General features: G+C 38.4%; 1 protein-coding gene across 4 annotated transcripts in view; it reads left to right on the top strand.

Moving 5' to 3' along the window:
* Positions 1-25,827, top strand: part of TJP2 (tight junction protein 2) — a 49,918-nt gene that overhangs the window by 17,398 nt on the left and 6,693 nt on the right. For 2 of the 4 annotated variants that reach the window (XM_027881854.1, XM_027881852.1), the window contains exons 2-14: positions 10,803-10,856; positions 12,758-12,882; positions 14,752-14,854; positions 15,363-15,942; positions 18,051-18,154; positions 18,316-18,469; positions 19,466-19,574; positions 19,681-19,820; positions 20,324-20,390; positions 21,554-21,704; positions 22,407-22,515; positions 23,195-23,405; positions 24,831-25,018. In XM_027881854.1, coding sequence (XP_027737655.1) covers positions 10,812-10,856; positions 12,758-12,882; positions 14,752-14,854; positions 15,363-15,942; positions 18,051-18,154; positions 18,316-18,469; positions 19,466-19,574; positions 19,681-19,820; positions 20,324-20,390; positions 21,554-21,704; positions 22,407-22,515; positions 23,195-23,405; positions 24,831-25,018 — 2,086 coding nt within the window. In that variant the 5' untranslated portion in view covers positions 10,803-10,811. Of the gene's footprint in view, positions 1-6,838; positions 6,926-7,473; positions 7,583-10,802; positions 10,857-12,757; positions 12,883-14,751; positions 14,855-15,362; positions 15,943-18,050; positions 18,155-18,315; positions 18,470-19,465; positions 19,575-19,680; positions 19,821-20,323; positions 20,391-21,553; positions 21,705-22,406; positions 22,516-23,194; positions 23,406-24,830; positions 25,019-25,827 lie in introns of those variants that run through there. The other 2 variants (XM_027881851.1, XM_027881853.1) reach the window with 2 other exon arrangements.

Below are 25,827 nucleotides of genomic sequence, written 5' to 3'. Positions count from 1 at the left end.
CTGATTCCTGCTTGCTTTGGTGGCGCCTGCTCAGTACTTTGAGGTGCCCTGCAAATTCAACAGGAGATGGCAGCGCAGGTCCTAGTGCTTGTACACCTTTGTAATACGCAGCACGGGGCAGCGAAGGAGAGGCAAGCCATGCTTTCTGTTCATCAGTGCCACTGGGACAGAAATATTTATTGTGTATATATGTATATAAAAAATACCTTTTTATCATAGAAAATAGAATATCCTAAGTTGGATGGACCCCCAAGGATCATCAAAGTCCAACTCCTGCACAAAACTATCCCAAAGAGACACACTGTGTGCCTGAGAATGTAATCCAAATGCTTTTTGAACTCTGTCAGGCTTGGTGCTTGACCATTTCCCTGGGGAGCCTGCTCCAGTGCCCAACCACCCTCTGGGTGAAATACCTTTTTTCTAATATCCAACCTAAACCTCCCAACACAACTGAGGCAGTTCCCTTGGGTTCTATCACTGGCCTTCTTTATCACAGAGAAGAATCAGTGCCTGCCCCTCTGCTTCCCCTCATGAGGAAGCTATAGAGGGCAATGAGGTCTCCCCTTGGTCCTCCTTCTCTCCAGGTTGAACAGACCAAGTGACTTCAGCTGCATCTTGTACTGCTTCCCCTTCTAGACTCTTCACCATCCTTGTTGCCCTCCTTTAGACAGTCTTTAATATATTGATAACTGCACACAGGACCTGAGATGAGGCTACACCAGTGCAGAGCAGAGTAGAACAGTCAACTAATGTATAATGTGTTTTCTCATAGTCTTCAGTAAACTTGAAACCACTTAGGAACTTCCATTTTGCTGTCTTTTCCATTAAACGTTTTTCGGTTTGTTCCTTTATTTCCCTGCTTCTGGCTGGATGACCAATCCCAAAGAGTGGTGGGGAATTAGGTTAAAGCTGGCTCGTTGCCTGTTACAAGTTATGTTCCCAGTGGTTCAGTACTGGGCCCAGTCCTGTTTAATATGTTACTTGATGATTTGGACAGATGACATTAAGTTGGGCAGGAATGTTGATCTGCTGTGGGGCAGGAAGGCTCTGCAGAGGCATCTGGACAGGCTGGATCCAGGGGCTGAGGCCAGTGGTATGAGGTTCAATAAGACAAAGTTTTGGGTCCTGCCCTTGGGTCACAGCAAGTCCCTGCAGCACTACAGGCTTGGGGCAGAGTGGCTGGAAAGCTGCCTGGTGGGAAAGGACCTGGGAGTACTGGTTGACAGCGGCTGAACGTGAGCCAGCAGTGTGCCCAGGTGGCCAAGAAGGCCAGTGGCATCCTGGCCTGTGTCAGAAATAGTGTGGCCAGCAGGACTAGAGAAGGGATCATCCCCATGTCCTTGGCACTGGTGAGGCCTCAATGCAGATTCTGTTTTGGGCCCCTCACAACAAGAAAAACATTGAGGCTCCGGATCATGATCATGGAAGGGTAACAAAGCTGGTGAAGGATCAGGAGCACAAGTCCTATGAGGAATGGCTGAGGGAGCTGGGGTTGTTTAGCCTGGAATAAAGGAGGCTCAGGGGAAACCTGAGCTGTCTACAGCTCCCTGAAAAGAGGTTGTGGCCAGGTGGGGTTCAGTCTCTTCTTCCATGTAAAAAGTGACAGGACATGAGGAAACGGCCTCAAGTTGTGCGAAGGGAGGTTTAGATTGGATATTAGGGAAAATTTCTTCATAGAAAGAGTTGCCAAATGTTAGAACAGATTGCCAAGGGTCATGACTGAGTCACCATCCCTAGAAGTATTTAAAAGCCGTGTAGATGTGGCACTCAGTAATATAATTTAGTGGTGAACCTGACACTGTTAGGTTAACATCTGGACTCGATATTGCAGGCCATTTCCAACTTGAATGATTCTATGCTTTAAAAACATAAAATCTGGTTCTCCTATCCTTGTACATCCTTAAAAGTGAAGCTTCATCTGATGTCTGAGTTGATCTTATAGGCAGAGTTCTAGTCTTCCTTCTGCTATCTCCCTTGGCCTGTCAGTTCAACTCACAAAAGCAGCAAGAGAGCAATTCAGTGAGGAAAAAATTAGAAGGTTTTTGTTGCTTTAGAAAGTTGTTTTGGCTTACTTTTAAGAGTTAAACAGCAGAATTTGCAGAGTGAGGTAATGAGCTGCATAAAAATGAGGAAGAGTGTGGAAGTTGTTATGGTCAGAAAGAATTTGTTTAGTTGATAATATTGTGAAGCTGTACCCAGCCTACAGGTAGTGTGTTTGGGAAAAACAACCTGCATAGCCAAAGATGAAAAGGGGTGTTGATCATCTGAGAACCTTCCAAAGGTGATTGTTTCTAGAGGCAAGGAAACCTTAATGGGTCTGAGAAGAAGTAGGCCCCTAGAAAGCAAGCAAACAAACAAATTAAAAACAATTTCTTGTTCTGAAAATGATTGTCCTGTCTTCTGAAAAGCTCCGATAATAATCGGTAAATGTTTGGCTTTAAATATATAGGAAATACAGAGTTTTCGTAGATGGTATTTTACTGGCTTAATGAAAAAAAGTCCTTGAAAAACACTTGCTTTTTTTTTTCCTTCCCCAAAGAGTCTAGTGTATCCATTACTCAGATATTTACATGTACAGCCTCCCCAGTTTTCTTTAATATAGAATTGAAACAAAACAAATAAAACTATCTGGAGATTATGTGCTTCATGCCATAATCCAGCAAAAGGATGCCTTATGCCTCATTCTTTACTCCCTTCTTTTCAGTGTCCAGGTTAGTACCTTTCTATTTTGGAATTGCAGAAAAAATAAATATTTTCAGAACTCAAAACTCATGCCTGTATTTTGATGCAGGGTTCTTTCCTGTGCCTGGATAAATTTCTGCAAAAATTCTCTTGAGTAGGGATGCAATTTCATAGCTGAGAACCATTTGAAGAATGCTAGTGCAGGGACTGCATATGGACACATTGTGATTTTCTTTGTTACGCTTAAGCATTCTTTGTCATTGAAATGCTGTGACCTAGATTAAGTAATATATTTTGCATTAAAAAGCACGCAACTTGTCAAAAGCTGCAGATCAGTGTAGGTCTTCTCTGTGTATGCAAACTTTTTCCATATTCTTTGGCTTATTCATTAAACGATTTTTGTGCACTGAATGATCTGAGGTGTTATGCTGTGAATGTTCAGGGCTGCACTGTATCAGACTACAATGCAAATGAGACATAGATGTGTTTGTCAATTAATATTCTCAATAGTCTGGTGAATGGTACTATTGCCATTCATCTCCTCAGTTCTGGATAGGAGGGGATTCTAGTTCAGATTGCAGTCTGGAAGGTGTTTATTTTGTCGTAGAGCAACAAGAGGTAGAAACTAATGCAAGTTCTGCCACCCCAGAATTTTTCCTCATCTGTTAGCTGACTAAAATTCTCACAGCGGGAGAAGGTTGACTCCTGTTTTCTTGTTACAGAGGCTGTTTTGGTGCAAGACTTGTGTTTGCCAGAAATGGAGACAATCTGTCTGCTTCCTTGCACAACACATTTCAGTGGATAGGCTACTTGACTTGATGTCAAGAAGCCTAAATTATGCTCTGGCTCTGCAGCTGACATCTTTGGCACTGGGTGTTTTTTGAGAAGGTATAGTTTTGCTAACTGGAAGCAAAATTTGTAGTGAAATAGTGCTGAGAATAGTGTCAAGTAATGAATGTGGGCCTTGTTGTCATGATGGATTCATACTCTTCCTGAAAGAAGTAAAATAAAAAGAAGTAAAACAAAAAAAAAAACATAATTTTTAAGTAAACAGTTCTCATTTGACAGTTTTAAAAGTGTTCATGTAAATTAAGAAGTAAAGATTAGTCTGTGAATACCTGTGTGTCTGTGAATACCTGTGAATGCCTGGAATAGGCTTGTTGTCCTTTATGCAACGTTTGCCAGTACAATTTTAAAATGAGTTTACAAATTATAGCAAGTGAATGATGTAACTTTTAAGTGAAATATGATTAAGAAAAGTTTTTAACATCATTTCTTTTGCATGAAAAATTGTTTATTTTTTAGTGTAATTACATTCAACTTATCAAATCTACAAATTTTTAGAAATGTTATGCTCAGTTTATATTTTCTTTAGGTCATTTTAGGCAATCCTTCATATTATTGTTTCTACATGCATTTTGGAAAAAAATTTTCTCACACAAGGTCTGATAATACACAGAATCACAGAATGGTTTAGGTTGGAAGGGACCTTAAAGATAGTCTAATTTCAACCTCCTGAAGGGCATTTCTTCTGAGTCATTCAGAAATTGAAGTGAATCAGGGTCTTTGAATGCCGACAGATCTAGGGCCATCCTTTTTTGTTTGTTGTAATTGCCTTTATGCAGGCAGGTAACGTGTGAGGACAGTTTCTGAATCTTCTCATAGCATACCTGGTATTTTAGATCAGGCATGTTGATGATGTCTTGATGTAGCTTTGCCTCCACCTGGCTGCTCCTATCAGTGGCTAGAAGAGCCCCTGTCCTCCATCTTATACAGGGGGGGTGGCTTTCAGTTAAGCTTGAAGTTCTCGATCATCTTCAGTGTAGGAGTCTGTCTTTACAGAAAACCTAGACTCACCTTTCAAGGCTTTTATGCGTAAGTCCATGGTAGCAGATGAAGGGGGATGGGGAGCAGGGGTGGGGTGACAGGAACAGAAGGACTTCTTTTGTGTGTCATTTCCATAATGGAGCCAAGACCATTTTAGATTTTCTTTCTGCTTACACAGTCTTTTGTAGATTATGTGTGAGGAAATACCCTTTTTCTTCACTGTCTGGAGAGATAAAAATCAAAATAGATAGTGCTAAGTGTAAAACTTTTTCTTCTTGGTGAGTGGAGAGATGCAGCCTTCAGCTATAAGGTTTTGTTGCAACATTCTGAGGTTGCTCTGTTGAGTTTTCAAGGGGCTTTTTTTCACAGTCCCAGTTTATAGAACAGATCAGCATGCTTAGTTTTCAATTTATCTTTACTCACGTGATTCACAAACATTTTATTGTCCAAATTGACTCCCACAAAGAAACAGAGTGTGTATTTGTCATTGGAGCTGAGCTTGCTTTCAAAAAGAGTTTCAGTTTTAAATGTCTGGGGATAATAAATGCCAAATAGATGTGATATGTGATAGGGTTGTAATTGGGTCTTGTACTGTGGGTGAAGTTAGGCTATAGTTTCCTCTAACCTTTGCAAAGAGGCACGCAGGTAAGGTGAAAAGACAGTGTCTATGACAAAGCTCGTTTGTTACTTAAAAAATTGATTCCATCTCACTTTAAAAGAATGAAATACCCACATGCAAAAGCCGTCATCTTTCTGCTAAGTCTTTAGTCTCTTCACAGCACCTGTACTGACTATGCAAGAAAATTTTCAGGAACATTCCTAGACTTCTTGATTGCTTTTTGAAATTTTTTTTCAGAAAAATTTCCTTTTGAGTTTTGATGTATTCAATCTATTTATCTTTCTCATTATCATCTTTTAGAGAAAAAGACAGTCCAAAACAAAGAAAAAAGAGTCTTGCTGTTATAACCACTATAGGTCAAGGACTGTGTTTCACCATTTTCGTTCTCTATGTCATCACAGTTGTTTTTTGGTGGTTTTTCAGTGTTCGGAGTGCTGTTAAAACTTTGTTAGGGCAAGGAGAAGGAAAGCAGGAAAACTAAGGAGATAGGGCTAGAGAAGTCTCAAAGACATTCTTACATTTGTTTCTTCTTGTTATTCTTCCTGCTCTTTTTGTAAAAATAAATAAATATAAAACAATTTTGGAAGCTGTGAATGTGAGTCTCTTAAGAGGAATGTGTTTGTTCTTTAGAAATGTTGATGGAGATTCTAAACTATTTGTACCAAACTCTAATTAAGCAGTTTCAAACTACTCGCATCCACATGCGTGCTGCAGTCAGAGGCTGGTGTCAGTGTGGTTCTCCTGGATCCCTTGGTGTTCAGTCTTGGCAGCTCAGTGCTGAAGGTACAAGCCTCTGTTCATCCTAGTTCTGCTGGCTAGTGCAGAGATAGGGTCACAAGCAAAATACAGGATGCTGAATTAAGACTTCAACACATGTACTGCCCCCACCCTCCCCCCCAAAAAACACAACCCTTCATATTTTTCACTGCTCTCTGAATTCATACTCTTCAGCAGTTAAAATTGTTCTACTAGTGAAAAATGCAATCTATGGATGGGGGTTTTGATTAGCATTATGTACCAGCACTTGGTGTGTGTTCCTGTCTGTTCACTGCCAGTGAAACTTACATAAAGTCTAGGGGAAAAGTTCACTTGAAGCTTAAATTTCACAGCATTCATTCAGCATAAATGGGAGTGATAGCTTGACCTATTTACCAAAAAGTAATCTATCTGTTCGGCTGTATGATTAGCTTATCATTCTTACATGTATCTTACTAAATGTTTGAGGGAAAACAGAGTGTCTGTTATTTTCAGCTATTATAATTTTGTCTCTATTTCTCTTTTTGCTTGCTGGAGCCAAGTCCATGGTTTTGCGAAAGCTGTAAAATATTATAGTCAACATATGAATTTTCAAATAATCTGCACTGTGCTTCTTAAGCCATTTTTGCTTTCGGGTTTAAATTAGGTTTGTAGTGGGTGACCCCATATGTGCTTAAAAGAAGAATAAATTGCTGCAAAGTGATCTATTTCTGACAATTTAAAAACAAACAAACCAATAAAACATTTCCACACTGCATTTTCCTGGGATCTCTTAAAGTGAGAGTTAGTTGAACTCACAGTAGATTTCCCTGCTGTGGTTTTGATGTGTTTCTGTGTGAAACTGACGGCAGGATTTGTTCGAGTATGTAGGCCACTATTGTATTAGAATTACATAACCATGTTGAGTGGTGAAAACAGATGAAAAGACGGGGATGTACGGCATTCCCTCACAGATTATATCCTGCAACAATGAAGACAGCTCAAGCTCTGCAGCGAATGTGGTCACATGCAGTCAAAAAGTTGGGGATTTTGAAAGGGCACGTGAGTTGCTTTTTGTTGCATCTTGCTCTAGGTCTTTTATTCCCCTCCTCTCCTCATATATCCCTCCCCTCTCCAACTCACTTTTATAGCCAGATGACTTTTGTGGCGGGTTTTCTGGTTTTGTTCTTCTTTCAGCATGAATGAAGTTGTCTTCAGTGATCTCTCAGTAGCAAGTAATTGCATAAATCTCTGATGAATGTCAGTGAGAACTGCAACATCTGCCTGTTTGTAGCACACAGGCGATTTTAGCACTTTGACTAGTTTCCTGCCAAAGATTCTGTTAAGCAGTCTATTTTGGGTATGTAGAAAGCACCTGTCATTTTAGTATATGAGCATTAGGCAGATTTAAGCAAATCCCGACTACAGTGTTCTAATTAGAAATGGACTGACTTTAGTCACTAATGAATTAAGACTAGCTAATTACAGTAATATGAATTTACTGCAGGTGGTCTGTTGTCTGTGTCAAACCTGGGTAGACTTATAAAACAGTTACTCTTAGTAGCTGGAGGTGGGGTTCTTAACCATTTTGCCTGCCTTTCTCTCTCCAGTGTTTTGGTGTGCTATCTTGCAGTGAAACTGCGATCCTGTAAGGGATGCACAAGCTGCTCAGGATCCCTTTGTGTTTCCTTACAGATGAAGTATGAAGAAATTGGCAAGGTGATGGAGTCTTTTCATAACTCATCACTTGATGCATTCAGAGAAGAGTTACGTTATAAAATGCGGACTTCCACAGGAATTCACATTTGGGGTGGAGACTTCGATACTAGTTTTGCTTAAGTCCCCCACTGATGATTTATAGCATTTTTAGTCTTTCCCTCCCTCTCAGTCTTCTCTTCTCCAGTTATCTGCCGGTATGGGTTAGCATACCGACACTGACAAGCAGCAGTACATTTTATAATGTTAAAGAGATTATTGTTTAGAGATTTGAGGAGTACAGATGTGTTTTTGCCTTACAGGCTTTCAAGGTGACCATTCAGTTCTCTGAACCGTGTTGCAGAGCCTGCACAGATTTATCAGTATGGCAGAACTAGTGTTGTCTTGGTTATTATGTACAAAATCAGCTTTGCAAGTACATGGTGTACCTTCCTTTCCTAATGTAGCATACAGCAAATGGGAGACAGTTTTCTGAGGAGCAGTTTCTAAAAATGTATTACTTTAACAAATACTTAGCAAATTTAAAAGTGAATTGTTTAATTATATTTTGTTTAATTTTCAGTAACAGTTTCAAGCTAAAAATAAACCCCCAAAATTTACACAGAATGTACCTGAAACAGTCACTGATCCTATGAGGAACTTTTTCTAGGCACAAATGAGATGATATTACAGGCTCAGCATCTTGTACGACCCTAATTATACTGTCTGTAGGAAGTAGTTTTTCTTTCATTCTTACTCCTTTTTTTTTTTTTTTTTACAAGATACCATGAGACTTATTTGTCAGAGCAAAGTAAAGTTTTGTTAGTTTATGGTGCTTTGATTTACTACACAATACATCTCTGCTGTTGTGCACTGCTCATGGGAGGCTGAGTTTTTCTGGAAGGAAATTCCTTTAAATTTCCAGCTTCATATCCTTAAATCCATCCCTGATATCTTTACTATGCTTTCCTCAGTCCTTTTCCTGCAGCATTGTACTGAATAACAGTCCTTTCTTTGTCCCCATGGGTAGTAAGCTCTCATCAACTGCATTCTGCCTGCCTTGGTCTTGTGTCTGCTCAGAGCTGACCTCAGTATTCTTGGCTCGGAGGTAGAGTTGCTAAGAGCTGTATACAGTGCAAACTGAACTTAAGTGATGTTCTTGTTACACATGGAAGGTGCTAAGGCCTTTTTTTTATGGAGAGAAGGGTGGAAAAGGTTTTCCATCTCCCCTTGTTCTACAAAATTTGAACCAACCTGCTTGTCCTTCAAATTTTACCCATTGTTTGATACTGATTTTCATTTCTAAAACTTTATTCAGTGAAGTCAGCTGAAATTTAAATGGCACTGAGACCCTTCTTTAGCACAGACTGGTTTTTTTGCAGAGCTTAAAAATATTGTATAGAAAAGCAGGACAGCAACATTATAGCCATAGGTCTGTAGTAGGTAAACTTTTTACACCTTTTCCTACATGCCAGACAAGCAAGTGAGGTTGCTTCTATTTGTGGCAGCATCACAGCAGTTCAGAAAAAGTGCTTAGTTAAGGAGGAATTTTTTATTTATGGCAAGGATTCTCTGTGTAAGGACATATATGTAGTGAGACAGTTCAGTTTCAGATATTTAAAAGTTTAGGCATATCAGCTGGTTAAATGGGAATATCAGATAAAATAATTTTCACTGTGTGATTCAGCATGTTCACCGCTGACCCCAAGACACATATGGTTTATTACTAATAGTTATGAACACATTCTTGTCTGATCTAGACAAGTCAAAATTTAGAAATAATTACTTGTATGTATTATTTTTAATATAAACCATCCTCTTCTACATATATTTTTTTCCCTAAATTAGACCCCAAAGGTTCTGGAAACTGGAAAGCATTGTTCTTTTTTTGGAAATTTAACACTACTCAGTGTTGTAAAATTCCTGGTAAAAATGCTGAATGTTTTGCATATTCCCTCAGGATCTGTGAGCAGGACTTTTTTTTAATTTTGTTTCTCAATACAGTTAATGTGCAGTGGAAAATGTCAATCTAGTTGCTCTTTGGGGTGTTTAGAATCAACTGGAACAGTGCACCAAGAATTTTTTTTCGTACAAGAAATAACATCTATAGCTTGCTAAATGGTTGTATATTGCTGTAAGACTTACTGTGGAAATACAGAGGATGCCTTAAAGTACAGGCATACCCTTCTTTTGTCACTTCTCTGTCTATTGTTTTGGAGTTCGTTTGTCAGTAATCCCTCCTATGCCCTTAAAAAGACCATTAAGTCTAAAATGAGCTTCTGTGTGAACTTCAATTTTTTGAGCTTCACAAGAGGGAAGACCACTTCTAGCAGTAAAAAGAAATAAAACCTATGGCGTGAGTATGTGTATGCAGTACTTATGCAGTGCCTGGAGTTTTCTTCTGCAATGGATGCTTTGCATATTGAAGTGTTTTGCAGTGTGTCAAATACTGTGCCTCATTTTTCTCCTGGTTTTACAGGGCAGGCACTGAAGGCTGTGTACTCTATGGTGCATCACAGCTGGGTGATTATTCTGTGTTATATTTTAAGCTGTGTTGGAAAGGTTTCAGGTTATATCATGTAAGATAAACTGATCAGTTCATGATCAGTTTTAAATGGAAATGTGGAAATAACACTGAGAAAGTGTGACACTGAGAAGTGCCACAGAACTATATAGTATACTGTTCTGCATACTATATGTGTACTATGTACTGCATAGTGATAAACTGTGTTTTCCTGTTAAATTTAATTTCTTGATGGGAACATAAATACTTACTTATGTAATTCATAATGTACAAAACATTTTGTTAAATCCACATGAACAAGAAGCAAGAGATCTGAAGTCTAGTTTGTTATGAAGACCTCAGTTTCAACAGCTAATCTTACTGCATGGTGGGATGGGGAGGTCTTCCATAAGTATTTTGTGTTATTTGAGTCAGGGCTATAGAACAATGATAGTTGGTCTGAATTAAATGCTTTTGCTGAATAAGGCTTTTCTGGAAAATCAGAATGAACTGTTAAATCAGTGAAACGTGAAGGGATTCTACCACCCTGGACACATTAATGTTTTTTGCCTTTTTTAAAGAAAAATCGTCAATAATTAAAATACATGGATTTCATACTAATTCTACCAAAGTATTAGAATATGCATTTTTTTAAAACATGTGTTTTAGTGGGGTATCCTACATTTTAATTTAGATAGTTTTATGCTTTGTGTTTTACTAATCGGTTTCTGTGTGCAACAGGCCCCAGGCATGGAAGAGCTGATATGGGAACAGTACACTGTGACCTTACAAAAGGTGAGTGAGTTCCTGTTATATTTTTAGTTTTCAAATATTTGAGCCCCGGTTTAATCTAAATATCTTTTGCGGTAGATGTTATTAGCATATCTGAGTCTAGAATAGGATTAATTCATTGTCCAAATCAGATACATTTTTAATTTGAAAGCTTAATTTACAGTTATTCATACAATAGTATGACTCTTTAGTGTTAAGAGTAAATTCAATTAACAACTAACAGTTTATCTGCTATATTTGCTATCATTTGATCTTTCTAATGACAGTATAATATACCTCGTGGTCAGCCACATAGCTAAACTCATTATTGAATAGCCTTAAAAAAGCAGATGGTTTTGCCAAGCAGTTTGTAGTTAACATCCATTTGTAATAATCACTGAACTGATTTTATTTTTTTAATATATCTACCAGTGTAGAATCTAGTGGAAAACCTCTGTCATTAGAATTTTTAAAATAGCTGGACTATCAGTGTCACACAATCTCTAGCCCATAGTAACTGGGCTGCCACACCATGGTCCAAGGTGTGTGATTTGACTTTGGTGGGAGTGATCTTCCCAGCTGTTCTGCTGATCTGGGTTCAGTTTGAATCCTTTAGTGAGCAGCTGGAGTATTTTTACATGCCCTGCAATGAACAGCCCAATGTAAAATAGCGATCTTTTCTACACAGCCTGTTTGATGTGCTGTACTGTGTTCAGATTACAGAGGTAGACAGGAGAAACATTGCAGAAGATCTTAGTTCCAGGAACCTTCAGCTTTTCAGATCTCAGAGATTGTGTAAATGAGCACTGCTTCTTTATCACAAAGGCAGATGTACACTACTGAGATGGCAAAGGCCTATTGGACTTGCTGCATCAGCCACTACCATTGAATTTTACCATCATTTTCAATCAGTATTGTTTTGGTGTGAAGCATCAAACTGCTTTCTGTAAAACTAAGGTGCAGCAAGTGAAATGCTGTTTAAAAAGAAAAACACATTGCTTTTTTCCTTCTCAAAGAGTAAACTACTTAATAGCAACATTAGTGGAATACGAGCTGACATATGATGAGCAACCCATGCTGAGTGTGAGCTGGAGAAAAATCACTTTAATTTGGTGTATTATTTTGCCACTGCATTAAATGTAGTGGTAAATTTGTTTAAATGTAACATAATTGATCATTTTTACTGATATAATGTATGTGTTAAATACCTGATAAAATTAAACCTGTGTGGTTTTGTGCACGCCTTCTTGTCTGCAGTTCAGTTATGCTAACAGTTCTCAGGTATAGTGCTATTGACGTGCTTCCTTCGTGTCCTGTGAAGTATTCCTTTGGTTTTATGAAGGCCATTTTGGGATTTTATGAATCTGTTATTTCTATAGTGACAGGTTTGACATAATTTACATATTTAAAATAGTTGATTGTGATAGAGGATAATTAGAGAGAAGATACAAGTTCACGACTTGATTTTTGTCACTGGCCATGATCTTGTTTAGTGTGATCAATGAGTAAGTAGTTCTTACAAACTAGTTAGCAATCGTAATGAAGATGAGATCCTAGAAAAACTGTTCCACTTTCCCAAGCATCACTAACAAAACAGATTTACCTAAAAATAAATTTGGTATGAATAACCAGTGGGATGGTGAAGCAAAATGCAGGCAAAGTTAATGAGTCCTTTACTTAATTACTAACCATCATAAGGTTGTAGACTGAGGAACTTGTTGTCTTATTACGTGGATTTATAAACCCATTGTTTTTTAAATCTAGAGGTTCTGTGTATTTCTGCAAATCTCTGTATGCAGCTATCATATTTTAAATAATATCTAGTTCGAGTGCCATCACAGAAACATTGATGTTACTCTTCTTTCTCCTTGTCAAAATTCCTGTCACTGGATTTGAGTTTTGTTTGATTCTGTTTTGTTGTAAAGGATTCAAAACGAGGATTTGGGATTGCAGTTTCTGGTGGAAGAGATAACCCTCATTTTGAAAATGGTGAAACATCAATAGTCATTTCAGATGTTCTTCCAGGTGGTCCAGCAGATGGATTACTTCAGTAAGCACTTTCTATTTTCTCAATCTAATATTTTCAGGGGCATGGCTGCAGAATATATAATACCTTCAGACAGGCTTTGTTTAAATTTTCATGATTTAATTCATTATTTGCTCTTTGGTAGGAAATTAAATTTCAGTGGTGTTAAAAAGTTTTTAACAGTTAAGTATGTTTCTTTTGAAGAAATGGTAGAAATACTTAGTGTCTTAAAACATCCTTCTTGTTCTTCCTCTAGCAAACATATTTAGTGATCTATCATTAGTTTCCAAGAATGGCTTAAGCCAGCACAAAGAAGGTTTGCTAAATATTTATTTTTTATTTGAAAGAAAAATATTTGGAAATAAAGTACTTCTCTAGTCCTCCTGATAACTTCATCCTTGGTGAGGCAGCATTTATCATGGACAAGGGATTTTAAATCTGGAGGCTGAGAGTTTCCTACCCATCTGTCATTTTGTCATCCTTTGACCTGAAATACATGATGAGGACTAGACAACTTGGAAGAATGCCAAAGTTGTGAAGTAATATTAATTCAAAAATGTAGATTTTGTCCATTTTACCAAATATTAATTTTTGGTTAGGAAATTAAATGGCTGACATGGGAGTTGTTACTGAGTAACTGAATAAAAGGATTATTGTGAAGCAAGTAATAAACCATTCTTAACATAATTGTATAAAACCTACATTTTACAGCAGTGATCCCTGCACAACACCACTGTCATACATCCATAATGTTACAACATTAAGTTCCATACTGTCTTTGGATGTATGGACTGTGAAGAGAGCTATTCTCACATACAGCCTGGATGAAACTGGTGCTGGAATATAGTGTGCTGTTCTGGCATACTCACTCAGTAAGAGGAATTAGAGGGGTGTGAAAAGAGGCAAAAAATCATTTAGGAGTTAGAGTACCTTACAAATAGAGGCTTAGATTATATAATCTTCTTATTGAAAAAAAAAAAGATTGTGATGTGATTTGATTATAATAAAGAGAAAATAGTTGGTATCAAAGATTTCTTTTACCTATCAGAAAGTTGCAGAGTAACCAGTAATTGGTTGAGCTAGTGCTCTGACTATAAGGTTAGTAACCGAGTAGTCACCAGAATAAACTAATATGAGGAGTGGTAAGTTGGTGGTTTTTTTTATTCTTGCATTTTTGCACTGAAATGCCTTTATGAAATGTATGGGTTTTAATTAATCAGCGTTACAGGGCTGTTTCATGGGGTGACCAAATTAAGTCTTACTGGCCTATCTGACATGCATGAGGTCTGAATAGTCAAGTTAGTAATCTCAGTTGGCCTGTGTCTTAGGGCATGGAGAACTTCCTGTGTATTATAGTGTTGTTGGGTTTTTTCTCCTCAATCTACAGGGCAATCTACAGAGTAGATGGGACCTGAACACCAGTCTTCCAGAAAAGTGTATAGTCATACTTGTCAGTATTAGACAAAATAATGGTATGGCTGCAGCAGTTTGAAACTCTTGTGAAATGTTGGTGTGAAAGAACTCTAGCATTAGGTGTGGAAAACTGGGAGTTCTGAAAAAAAAATTTAATAAAGGAGTTTTAATAGTCATCACAAAAGTCTTTAAAAAACAATGTCGGAAGGTATTTAAGCTTGACATAGTATATGTACGAAGATACACAGTGTTGCTCAAAGTCTAGTTTTTAAACATACCAAAAGCTACTTCTGCTATTCAGATATTGTGGTGTTTGTGTAACAAACACAGTTTTTAAGCAGAACTCCATGTTAAACTGAATAAAATCCATAGGTTCCCTCTGGGGGGAAAAAAAAAAATCAAAAGAGTTGTTCTGGTGTTTCCATGACAACTCCTCTTAAATCCTCTTTTTCTTTTTCTTCCCCCTCCCCCTGCTTCCAGAGAAAATGACAGAGTGATCAGTGTTAATGGGACTCCAATGGAAAATGTTCTACATTCTTTTGCAGTTCAACAGCTTAGGAAAAGTGGAAAAGTTGCCACTATTGTAAGTAAATTACAAATGTATTCACTCCACTGTAGTATGTACCTGTGTAACTAGTTAAAATTTTGGGTTTCTTCTGTGAAGTGTAGCATAAAGGCATAAAGCGAAGCAATCCTTTGCTCAATAGAGTGTGCAGAGTAAAACAAAACAAAACAAAACAAAAAACAAACAAACAAACAAAAACAACAACAAAAAAAAAACATAGACATACTACAGGTGAAACAAATGGAAATTAACCAATGTCACAAAGTTATCTTGTTGAAAAACTGGAAATACAATGTCTTCTATGTTTATTTTACTGAATAATGAGTGGTAGTTGGATACAACAAAAGTTACGTGAGGCAAAGGATGTTCTATGTACAAAGATCTAGTCCATTAATAAGTAGAACATTGTTCTTTTTTTCCCTTACTTTTCCCCCAACCTCTCTTTTTGAAACATGAAGAATATTCATCTGTTGAATTTCATGCTCTGACCTTTGAAGAGAATTTTTTTTTTTATTGTACTGAACAGGTAGTGAAAAGACCAAGGAAAGTGCAGGCTGCAGCATTGAAGAGAAGCCCCTCCCTTGACTATGAGGACAGAGCTTTAGATGTAATGGATGACCATGCGGAATTTGATGGCAAAAGTGCTCGAAGTGGCTATAGTGAGAGAAGCTGGCACAGTGGTAATGGAGGGCGCAGCCAAAGCTGGGGAAATAGCCTGGATCAGGGCTACAGAGATGAGCAAAACAGGGGGCGTAACCGAAGCAGAAATCGTGACAGGGAATGCAGCTACAGCCGTGATCGGAGTCGTGGTAGGAGCATTGACAGGAGCTTGGATCGAGACTACAGGAGAGATCGAAGCAGGGGAAGGAGCATCGACAGGGATGATGTCTATGAACAGGACTACAGAGGAGACTACAGCCCACCTAATTATAGTCATGGATCTCAACCTGATCCTAGATATGGCAGGGAAATGAGGAGTCGAAGTCGGGATAGGCTTCATTCGCGAAGTCCTTCACCTGAAATACATCACCAACATGAGTACCTAGGACCACAGGATCCAAATGCACCCATCAGTGTTCTCTTAACAAAAGGCAGACATAATGAAGGTAGGTATAGTAGGGGAGGAGAGGAACTGACTTCTGATACAGCTTGACTTGTAACACAGCACAGTTTTTGATGGGGGAAGGAAAAGAGCTGAATTACTTTCTGCTTTTACAGGTTAAATGTTGACTTTTCTAACTGGTGGCTTAGGTTGTTCTTTCATTCTTCCCAGCTGATTTGGGGGTGGTTTTTTCCCCAGCACCTCAGACTTTACCTTTGAACAAAGAGCCTGTTCACCCACATAATTTCAGTCTTTTCAAGCCACTGTGTCCTTGGTTTTCCATTTTCTCTGCCCTTTTCTTCTAGTGAAAAACATGGATCTGATCATGATTCAGATTACTCTTGGCACATCTACAAAAGGGTTAGCTACAAAGAGTGAAGACTAGACTCTGCCTTTAATAATAAGGATTGTTTGGTTCTGGTTGTTAAAGAATACTGAAACCGCAGCAGCTGAAACAGCCTCTCTTTCCTGAGTATTGGAGTGTGTAAATGAAAGCCAAAAGCCTGACCTTTTGTGCACTGTGAAATAAAGACTTGTGCTGTAAAGCGTATCTGAGATTAGGTTATGCATTCTTTTCTGTTTGGGGTTTTTTTGAGAGGGTGTGGTGGTTTGTTTCTGGGGGTTTTTGGTGTGGTTATTGGGGTTTTTTCTAATTTGCCCTGTTGTGATTTGTAAGAATTTTCTGCTAACGTAAACTTTGTATGCTTGAGTTAACATCTTTTTTTCATTGACTTTGGCAAGGATCCTTTTCCCTCCTTCCTCTTTTTTCCCTGCATATAAAGTTTCCACTTGTAAAGATAATGCAGATACATACACAAATAAGGAGAAATTCAGGGTGCCTTTGTTAACTTTTCTGTTTAGGTAGTTACACCGTAATAATTTCTGCCATTCATATGGGTACTGTGCAGACTTGCTCAAACGTGGTGATCTTTTAAAACAGAACAATATCCTGTTGCTCAAGGATGCATGTGTTTTAAGAGTCTTTGCCTATCTTTTAAAGTAACAAATAGAGTGATCCAGGTAACTTGGATCAAAGGGAAAGAAGGGTAGGGGAGGAAAAAAAGTTCCTTTCCTTTCCTGCCTGAAACAACCAAGGCATTTCTTGGAGTACAGATAGGATAGGGTCAGCATTCAGCAGCTGGTGGAAAAAAACGCACAGAATCACAGAATATTCTGAGTTGGAAGGGACCCACAGGGATCATCGAATCCAACCCTTAGCCCTTCACAGAACCATCCCCAAGAGTCACACCAAGTGCCTGAGAGTATCACTGAACTCTGTCAGGTCTGGTGCTGTGACCACTTCCCTGAGGAGCCTGTTCCAGTACCCAACCACCCTCTAAGTGAAGAACTTTTCTAATATCCAGCCTAAACCTCCCCAGACACAACCTTAGGTCATTCTCTTGGATCCTGTCACTGATCACCACAGATGAGGGACCAGTGCCTGGCCTTTCTCTTCCCCTCATGAGGAACTTGTAGACTGCAGTGAGGTTTCCCCTCAGTCTCCTCTTTTCCAGGCTGAACACACCAAGTGATCTCAGCCACTCCTCATACGGCTTCCTCTCAAGGCCCTTCACCATCTTTGTTGCCCTCCTTTGGACACTCTCTAAGAGCTTAATATCTTTCTTCTGTGGTGCCCAAAACTAAACAATATTCCCCCCCCCAGTGCAGAGCAGGGACAAAAAATTCCCTCCTTCAGCTGGCTGGGAATGCTTTGCCTGATGCCCCCCTAGACATGGTTGGCTCTCGAGGCTGCCAGGGCACTCCAAAGGAAACCCCCTCTATGCCAGGCAAAATATGAATCAGAGAGAATAGTCCAGTATGTTAATAAGCATCTCCAGAACAAAGGCATTGTTTTGCTGTTGAAGATGCAGATTAATCATCCGTCCTTGATTGGTTTTGGACTGTTGTATGTTTTTATTCTGGAGACAGCATAGATATAGGAGTATTAGCCTAGGGTTAAGTGTGTTTACTGGGTCTGCATGTTTTTCTGTTTTGTTCCTTTCTTTTTTCTAAAGGTGTAGTGGTGTTTGCTGCATGTACACTGTGTATTTTTTTTTTAAATACATCCTCACTCATCTTCTAAGCTACAGTGGATTATTTTCTTGATTCCAGAATATGGACTCCGTCTTGGAAGTCAGATCTTCATTAAAGAAATGACCCGTACTGGCCTAGCAACCAAAGATGGCAACCTTCATGAAGGGGATATCATTCTCAAGGTCTGTTCCGGTTTTACTGCTAGCAGTTTGGCATGCACTGGTTATAGTGGTTATTCTGAATGAAGTCATGATATAGTCAAGTTCACTATTAAACTTGAGCAAGTTTAATAAATGAACTTGATTGTTTACTTTTAGTGTTGTTGTTGCCTTTTTATGTCCAGATCAATGGTACAGTGACGGAGAACATGTCTTTAGCTGATGCCCGAAAACTGATTGAGAAATCTCGGGGGAAACTGCAGCTGGTTGTTCTCAGGGACCGAAAGCAGACACTGCTCAACATTCCTTCACTGAACGACAGTGACTCAGAAATGGATGGTGAGGTTTAATGTGGATAAAAAGTTCTGGACTCTGTGCAGGGACAAAATGAAGCTTATAGTTTTTTGCTGTGGTAGAGTGGTACTAAGTTCTTTGAAAATAAAGAAACACAAACTAAGTAATAGTCAATTAAGCATCAAGCTCTCTTTCTTTAGGTGAAAATAATTTTGCAGTAATCATATAATTACATTTTGGGAAGGGGCAAAGATAGAATAAGAAATATTGGTCTGTCAAAATCAGTCTTCTTGGAACAAGCAAGTCAATTGTTTTAATAAAGTTTTAAAACAAGTGCATTGGACTGGTTTCTCCTTCTGAGGGTATTAACATTCATGGCAGCATTCAAATGGAGGGAAAGATATTAGGACAAGAGGAAATTAGGTCCCCCTGGACATCTGATTTCCATTCCAAGTACCTGTTCTATACGAATGATCTCTTAGAGTGTATGAGCTATACCTGTCAACATAATCCTGCTTTGGGAATGGCTCAGAATGTTTGGGGGAGAAGGATGTTATGTTATTCACTACAAAATACTTGCTTCTCTGATACCAGAATATGGCAGGAACTTCCAGTAAGTTTTATCTAGGTGGAGATACGGTTCAAGTCCAAGGGTCACTGTTTCATTTGACACTGAAAGGCAATTATATGAAGACTATAAATGTGAAGGTGGTCTTCTGTTTGGGAATCTCCACAAGACCTCAAATAAGAGGCTGCTAACACTAGCTAACAAGTCTGTAGTATGCTCAGAGTAGTTGTGTGATGTGTTTCCTAAAGATTGTGTGAAATCTTCCTGAAATATTCTGGGGGGGATGGAGGGGTGGAAGCACTAAAAGGTATATAGCACTTTTTGAACCCTAGTCAAATCCAACTTGAAACCAGGAGTAGGCTGAAAGGCTCAGTGTATCTTATATTTGAAAACTGTGTAAATTAACATGATGATCAGACAAGCAAATAAGTTTAATAAATCCTGCATTTCTTGATTTGCCACTCTCTTTATAGACATTTCTGAAATAGAGTCAAACAGATCATTCTCCCCTCAAGATGACAGATTACATCATTCTGATCTAGATTCACATTCATCCAATGAAAAGCTGAAAGAGAAACCAAAGTAAGAAATGGTCTTTTCTAGTTCATTTTTCTAATGCTTGTCAAAGAAGTTCTTAAAATACATGACATTCTTTCACTACGCTTTTTTTGCTTTTTCTTTCTTTTAGTGCAAAAGATGATCCGTCCAACAGGATGTCCAGGATGGGAGCAATGCCTACACCATTCAAATCAACTGGTGACATTGCTACTCCTACTCTTACAGCTGTGGACACAAACAAAGAGCAGAAGTACCAAGATGACTCAGCAGGTCAGAGTCCAAAGGTTTTGGTTGCTACTTTTTCATCCCTGGTCACAGAATGTCTCATCCCTCAATCATGTTGACATATCTGGTATGCTCTTCATGTCAGACCCATCCTGACACACAGAGAAGAGGTCTATCTTTCTTTGTGCAATGAGAGAAGAAACACTTGAGATTATTTGAAGGCAGTTGCTTATTAGAATTACCACCTCCAAAAAAGCAAGTACTCTCCTAGAGCATCTACTGTTAGCTTGTTGCCCTAAGCAGTCAAATGAAGTCAATCTAGCTTGCCTGGAACAGTTGTGTATCCTTTGCTTGAACTCTTTGTTCTTTTTAAGAATTAAAAAAAGAAGGGAAATAAATTAATTCTAGTCAGACATTCTTGATGTTTAAGTCTGTATTAGTCTTTGGCATGGAGGTGTTCGATTGCTATCTGATAGCTAAAAATTGCTGCCATATATAAGATTTTCAATATCACAGTAACTTCTTTTGTCTTTGTTTCATGTGTTTAGTGTCTCAACCAAAAGCAGTTACACGGACGATTCTTAAACCCAGCCCAGAAGATGAAGCAATATATGGGTAAGACAGGACTTGCTGAGTTCTTTTGCACTCTTCCAGTGACCTGTATCTGATTCTTTGTTGCATGGCTTTGTGGGATTTTTTCCCCATTTGGAGTGATTAATGCTAAGAAGAGATGACATGGATTCTAATGTTGAAATTTGGAGTTCAACTTTGTTTTAGAAATATCTGCCAGGAAGGTATAGACTTGTCTTCTTCTACCTGAAAGGTATAGAACACCCTGTGCTTCTCTGCTTGCATGGGAACGTACACGATAGTTTTATTTTTACTGCAGAGTGTATCAATAGGAAATCAACCCACATGTTTTCTTTTGAGAGTTTCCAAATACAGAAATTGAAGAGAGAGAAGTGTTGAGATTGTAAGGAGAAGCCTAGAGATAAGGGTTTGAAGGTATTCTGTAGCTTGGAGTATTTTCTTAAATGGATTCTCTTTTTGGATCTTTTCTGGGTTGGACCCTGCATATGTTGTCATTGAAGTGCAAATTAATCGAGTGATTATTTTGGTGAAGGGGAATTTATAGTGCAGGCTTAGGGTATTACTGAGAATGGCTGACAGATAAGTAGTGTCCTCTGTGTTGGAAGGTCACTCAGTCATACAGCTTTTCTGACAGCAAAAAAGCTGAGCCTAGTCCGGTAGTGTTTGCTTTTGCAATATGAAGGGGCTGGTTGTAAACATACCAATCAGTATGTTATACTTGGAAATATTTCTTATTACAAGAAAACTTGAAGATTTCTAAAAACATGCTAAACTGCAAAGCAAATAGGTATAAATTCAATTCATATTACAACTCTCTAGAGTATAAAGGAAAAAATGAGTATGATTACTTATAACTCAGAGTATTTTCAGAAAAAAAGCAGCTGCTTATATGAGAGAGGATACAATAGGTAGGGAGCTATTTGGGGACCATTTTCCTGCTCTGTGTATGCCACTTAGTCACTCTTCCTAGTTTAGTTTCCACCCTGAAAAATGCAAATTCTCTGCTTCCTTCCATCACTGAAGAGTTACCTGGGTAAGTATAGCCTACATAGAGAAAGGAAGGGCAGAAGGATATTATTAATATGATTTTGTTGAAGGGGTTGCAGTTTTTTTCTGTTGACAAACCTGTTACTGTTGTATGCCTAATACCTGGTCGTACTTCCTTTTTCTACCTGTAAATCTTATAGTCCTAATACGAAAATGGTGAGATTCAAGAAAGCAGATAGCGTGGGTCTACGACTGGCAGGTGGAAATGATGTAGGCATATTTATTGCTGGAATTCAAGAAGGGACCTCAGCTGATCAAGAGGGACTGCAGGAAGGAGATCAGATTCTTAAGGTATATGTGCCAGAAATGTAAAAAAACTTCTTTATACTTTGTTTTGCTTCTTAGTGGAAATACGGAAGAAATTATCATCTTAGGAAATGAAATTACTGCTTTGAAGGGTGTGTGTGTGGTGGAGGCATCTTACAGAAATGAGTTTTTGAAGTAGAGTTGTGAACCAAGCTTTAGTTTGTTTGCAGTTTTGTGGAAAGAGCACTTAGAAGAAATAATCAAGAAAATGCTGCAAGATGGGACAATAAATATTTAGAAAATGCTTCTTCCTACTCTTGGAGGAGAAAAAAATTGAGGCCATCATAATTTTCTTCTTTCACCTTTCTCCAATTTCCTTATGTTATGGTGATTCATTTTTCCAGTTTCTTACTTATATCATCTGTGCTACTTTTCCCCTTCATTCTCCTTTTTTTCCTGAAAATTCAAATAGGAGGCTGATGTAATTTTCTCACTGCTTCTTTTCTCTTGCTCCTTTGGAGCCTGTTTAAGTTAAAGTAATCTAGCAGTGCACATCCAGGACCATGTAATTTCAAACAGATTACTGTTAATAGCTGAAATAAAATATTCACAGGAGACATTCATATTGACTTTAAAAAAATACATAATAAGGGAAGAGAATATTTAAGGTAATTTTAGATGAAACAAAAATTTCTCTTACTGATTTTTCAGCTGTTGAATTCTTTTTTTTCTTTTTTCTGTATGTAGGTAAACACTCAAGACTTCAGAGGCATTGTTCGGGAAGAAGCTGTTTTGTATCTTTTAGAAATTCCCAAAGGTGAAACTGTGACAATTTTGGCTCAAAGCAAATATGAAGGTAGGTGCTTTGGACATAATGTATGTGTATCCATGAAGCTTTTGAGCTCTGCTTTGTCAGTGAAACCACAAATAATTTGTCTTGTGCTTATTCTTGATAGCATTTTAGTCACTCTTCACTAGTTTAGAAGACAGCAGTATTCCATACGTATGAGGATGCATGTGTGTCATGTTTTTCAGAGTACTTCTCCTTCTCTTTCATTATTAGCAAATAGTATCTCTTAATCCTGAAGAGTGGAAGGTACTGTTTGTTTCTTCTGCTTTTCTGTGTGTAGCAGCTGGCAGAAGATATGCTGTTAGCATTCCTTTTCTGCTGTGTCTTGGCAGTCATAAGGGATTTGGTCAGCAGCAAATGGACAGTTTTATTGATGTTAAGAAGCAAGCAAAGCCTCTTGTTTTCCTATTGGAGACACAGCCTGCTGCAATACTGTAGTACCATAGCTGCCTTTTGCGTTGGAAATGTGCAAGTACCTCCCTTCCCCCGAGCTGTAAGGGCTGTATACATGCAAGTGTGGAACACTCCTGATAAAATGTGTGTAGGGCAATGAATGTGAACGAATGTCTGGGTTTTTACATCTTTTTCAGTGGACAATGAGAATTTCAAAACTGTATTCTCCAGAATCAGAGCCTAATCTTTCTATTAAGGGTAAAAGAAGTGTAAACTAAACGTCCTGTTTTAGTCTACAGAGACATCATGGCCTGCGGTAGAGGAGATTCATTCTTCATCAGGAGTCACTTTGAGTGTGAAAAAGAGTCACCACAGAGCTTAGCATTTACCAGAGGGGAGATCTTTAGAGTAGTTGATACACTGTATGATGGCAAATTGGGAAACTGGCTAGCTGTGAGAATTGGAAATGAACTGGAAAAGGGCCTCATTCCGAATAAGAGCAGGTAAGGTGGCACCCTGTCTTCCTTCCCATTGCTATAAGTAAGATTTTTTTCCTCCTAAGTTATTTTTGCTTCTTATGTCATGCCTTTCTTCCTTTTTATTCCCTCTTAAAAGAATGAATGGTTTTGTCATTACTTTTATAAGAATTGTGCCTGTAAAAACTGTGCATTTTAGAACCGTGGCACTGTGTAAGGAGACTATGAGAAAGGGTGGTGTTATCTTCGTACTTGAATCGTGTATTTTCAGCACAGACCTACAGCTTCTGCCTCAGCAATCAAGCAAGCTTTGACCACTAGTTGCTTCAGTTTGTTTTGCAGAAAATGTGTACTGGGTCCTATTTTTGCTTTTTTTTTTTGCTTTCACCCCTCCTGCTTCTTTGTGTGCCCACCATGCATCAAACCAAACCAACCAACCAACCAACCAAAGGCCTGACAACCAAAACTCTCTACATCTTAGGAAGCTCATGACTGTGTACAAGAATACTCTGATGATTAATCTTCTAGAAAAACTTCAGTGCTTGAATTTCTCATGTGTATCCTTATGGAATGCATTTCAAGAATTTATTCTGGGACTAATATTTTTTGGTAGCTGTAGTCTAAATTTTTGTGTGAAATATTTTTGCTTAAATGTGCTTATACTGTTAAAATTCATGGGAAGTAATAGTAATATAACTCGGTTAGAAATGGTCATGGGTTTGATCTCTATATAGGCCATTTACTTAACAGTTGGACTTGATGATCCTTGTGGGTCTCTTCCAACTCAGAATATTCTGTGATTTCTGTGATTCTGAAGCGTTGAAATGTGCACAATGAGTAAAAGTATTAATCAGAAAGAAAACCAAACCAAAAAAAACAAAACTAAAACATATTTTAGACTGTAGCTTTTAAGTTCTTTAGTGTGGTTGTGATTTTACAATGGAATAAAAAGCTCACAATTGCACTATGCATGCCAGTTCATGAAATATGGTCTTATGTGACTTCCGTGTCTCTTTCCTGGTTACTATATTGTCTCTTCTCTGTTAATTGATCTGACCAAACCATCCTTTGTTTCTATGCTATAGCAACTTAATTTATAAGGCCCAAGGAATAGAGAATAGTGTCAGTAATCTCTTAGGCCTTAGTTCTTAGTTGCACTCTCTCACCACCTCTTTACAGTAGCATTCTTTTATTTATGCTAGTATAATTTACAGTTTAAGACCTCAGTACTCATTTCTGCCCAGCAGTTTGTAGCTGTGGCAAGTCAGAACTTTGTTCTGACAACGTGTTTGCTTCAAGGCAAAGGCACCTGGACTTGTCTGTTTTTTCCTTCACTCACATCTATATGGCAAATTACCTGTTGCAGATTCAAAACACATTGTTCTTCAGTGAAAGCACCTTTGCCCTCTTTGAGTAGTTCTGTACAAATGAACTCTCTGCTTTCTCTGTCAGAGCTGAACAGATGGCCAGTGTTCAAAATGCCCAAAAAGATGGCTCAAGTGACAGGGCAGATTTCTGGAGAACACGTGGCCAGCGATCTGGAGCAAAGAAGAATCTGAGGAAGAGTCGTGAAGATCTGACAGCTATTGTATCTGTGAGCACAAAATTCCCAGCTTATGAGCGAGTTCAGTTGCGTGAAGGTGAGACTGTGCATTTATTGCTGGCTGGTTTAACATCCAAATGTTTGGTCAGCTAAGAAAGTGGTTTCTAACAACTTCTGACAGTCTTAAATTTAACCGGCAGAAAGTGATGACATTTTTCCCAGAATGCAAATTTCTGGATGCTATAAACTAAGAAATTATGTTATGCTTTTAAACTACTGCTGTTTCCTTTCCCTCCAAATTACACATGCCAGTTTTGAGGTTTAAATCTTGTTTCCTCAGCTAGCTCTTCCTTGACTAGCTCTGAAAGTACAATCCATGTGCCTGAGATCAACCCCAGTCTTCATAAATACTGCTTCGACATTAAATTTAGAGCAAATAGAATCCAGTTATTTTCAACAGATTGTCCAAATATAATCATGGTTGATGTGGTCTCTCTCCATGATTCTGAACTAGCTAGTGATGTTGAGCCGGTCAAGATGTTTTTCTGGGTATTCGCACATGACAGTGTTCTGGAGTACAGCTAACAGTAGAGATTATTTTAAGGAAGCTCCCAGATATCTAGATGAAGACTGAGAAACAGAATGGCGTCCCTCCATTAACTCTGAGGACTGGGTTTGCACTTGCTTTGACATGAGCATAACGTAGTTTTACATTTCTTTGCTTCTTCCACCTGCCTTGCAGTTTTTTTAGCATTTTGTATCTTTTTTCACGCAAAACCCACTGTGTAAGGTTCATGCAGTTGGATGGATGAAAAGATTAATGTATGTTTTCAGATGCAGAATCTTCTAAATGCAACTTCATTAGAGGGAATAAGGAAGCTGATGTATTAAAACAGTCTCTTTTGC

Source organism: Empidonax traillii, unplaced genomic scaffold (genome assembly GCF_003031625.1).
Source record: "Empidonax traillii isolate 1590-97213 ecotype Southwest subspecies unplaced genomic scaffold, ASM303162v1 scaffold97:size1219025, whole genome shotgun sequence".
Lineage (NCBI taxonomy): Eukaryota > Metazoa > Chordata > Aves > Passeriformes > Tyrannidae > Empidonax > Empidonax traillii.
The sequence above is the reverse complement of the archived record's forward strand: the minus strand, read 5'-3'. Positions and strand labels throughout refer to the sequence as shown.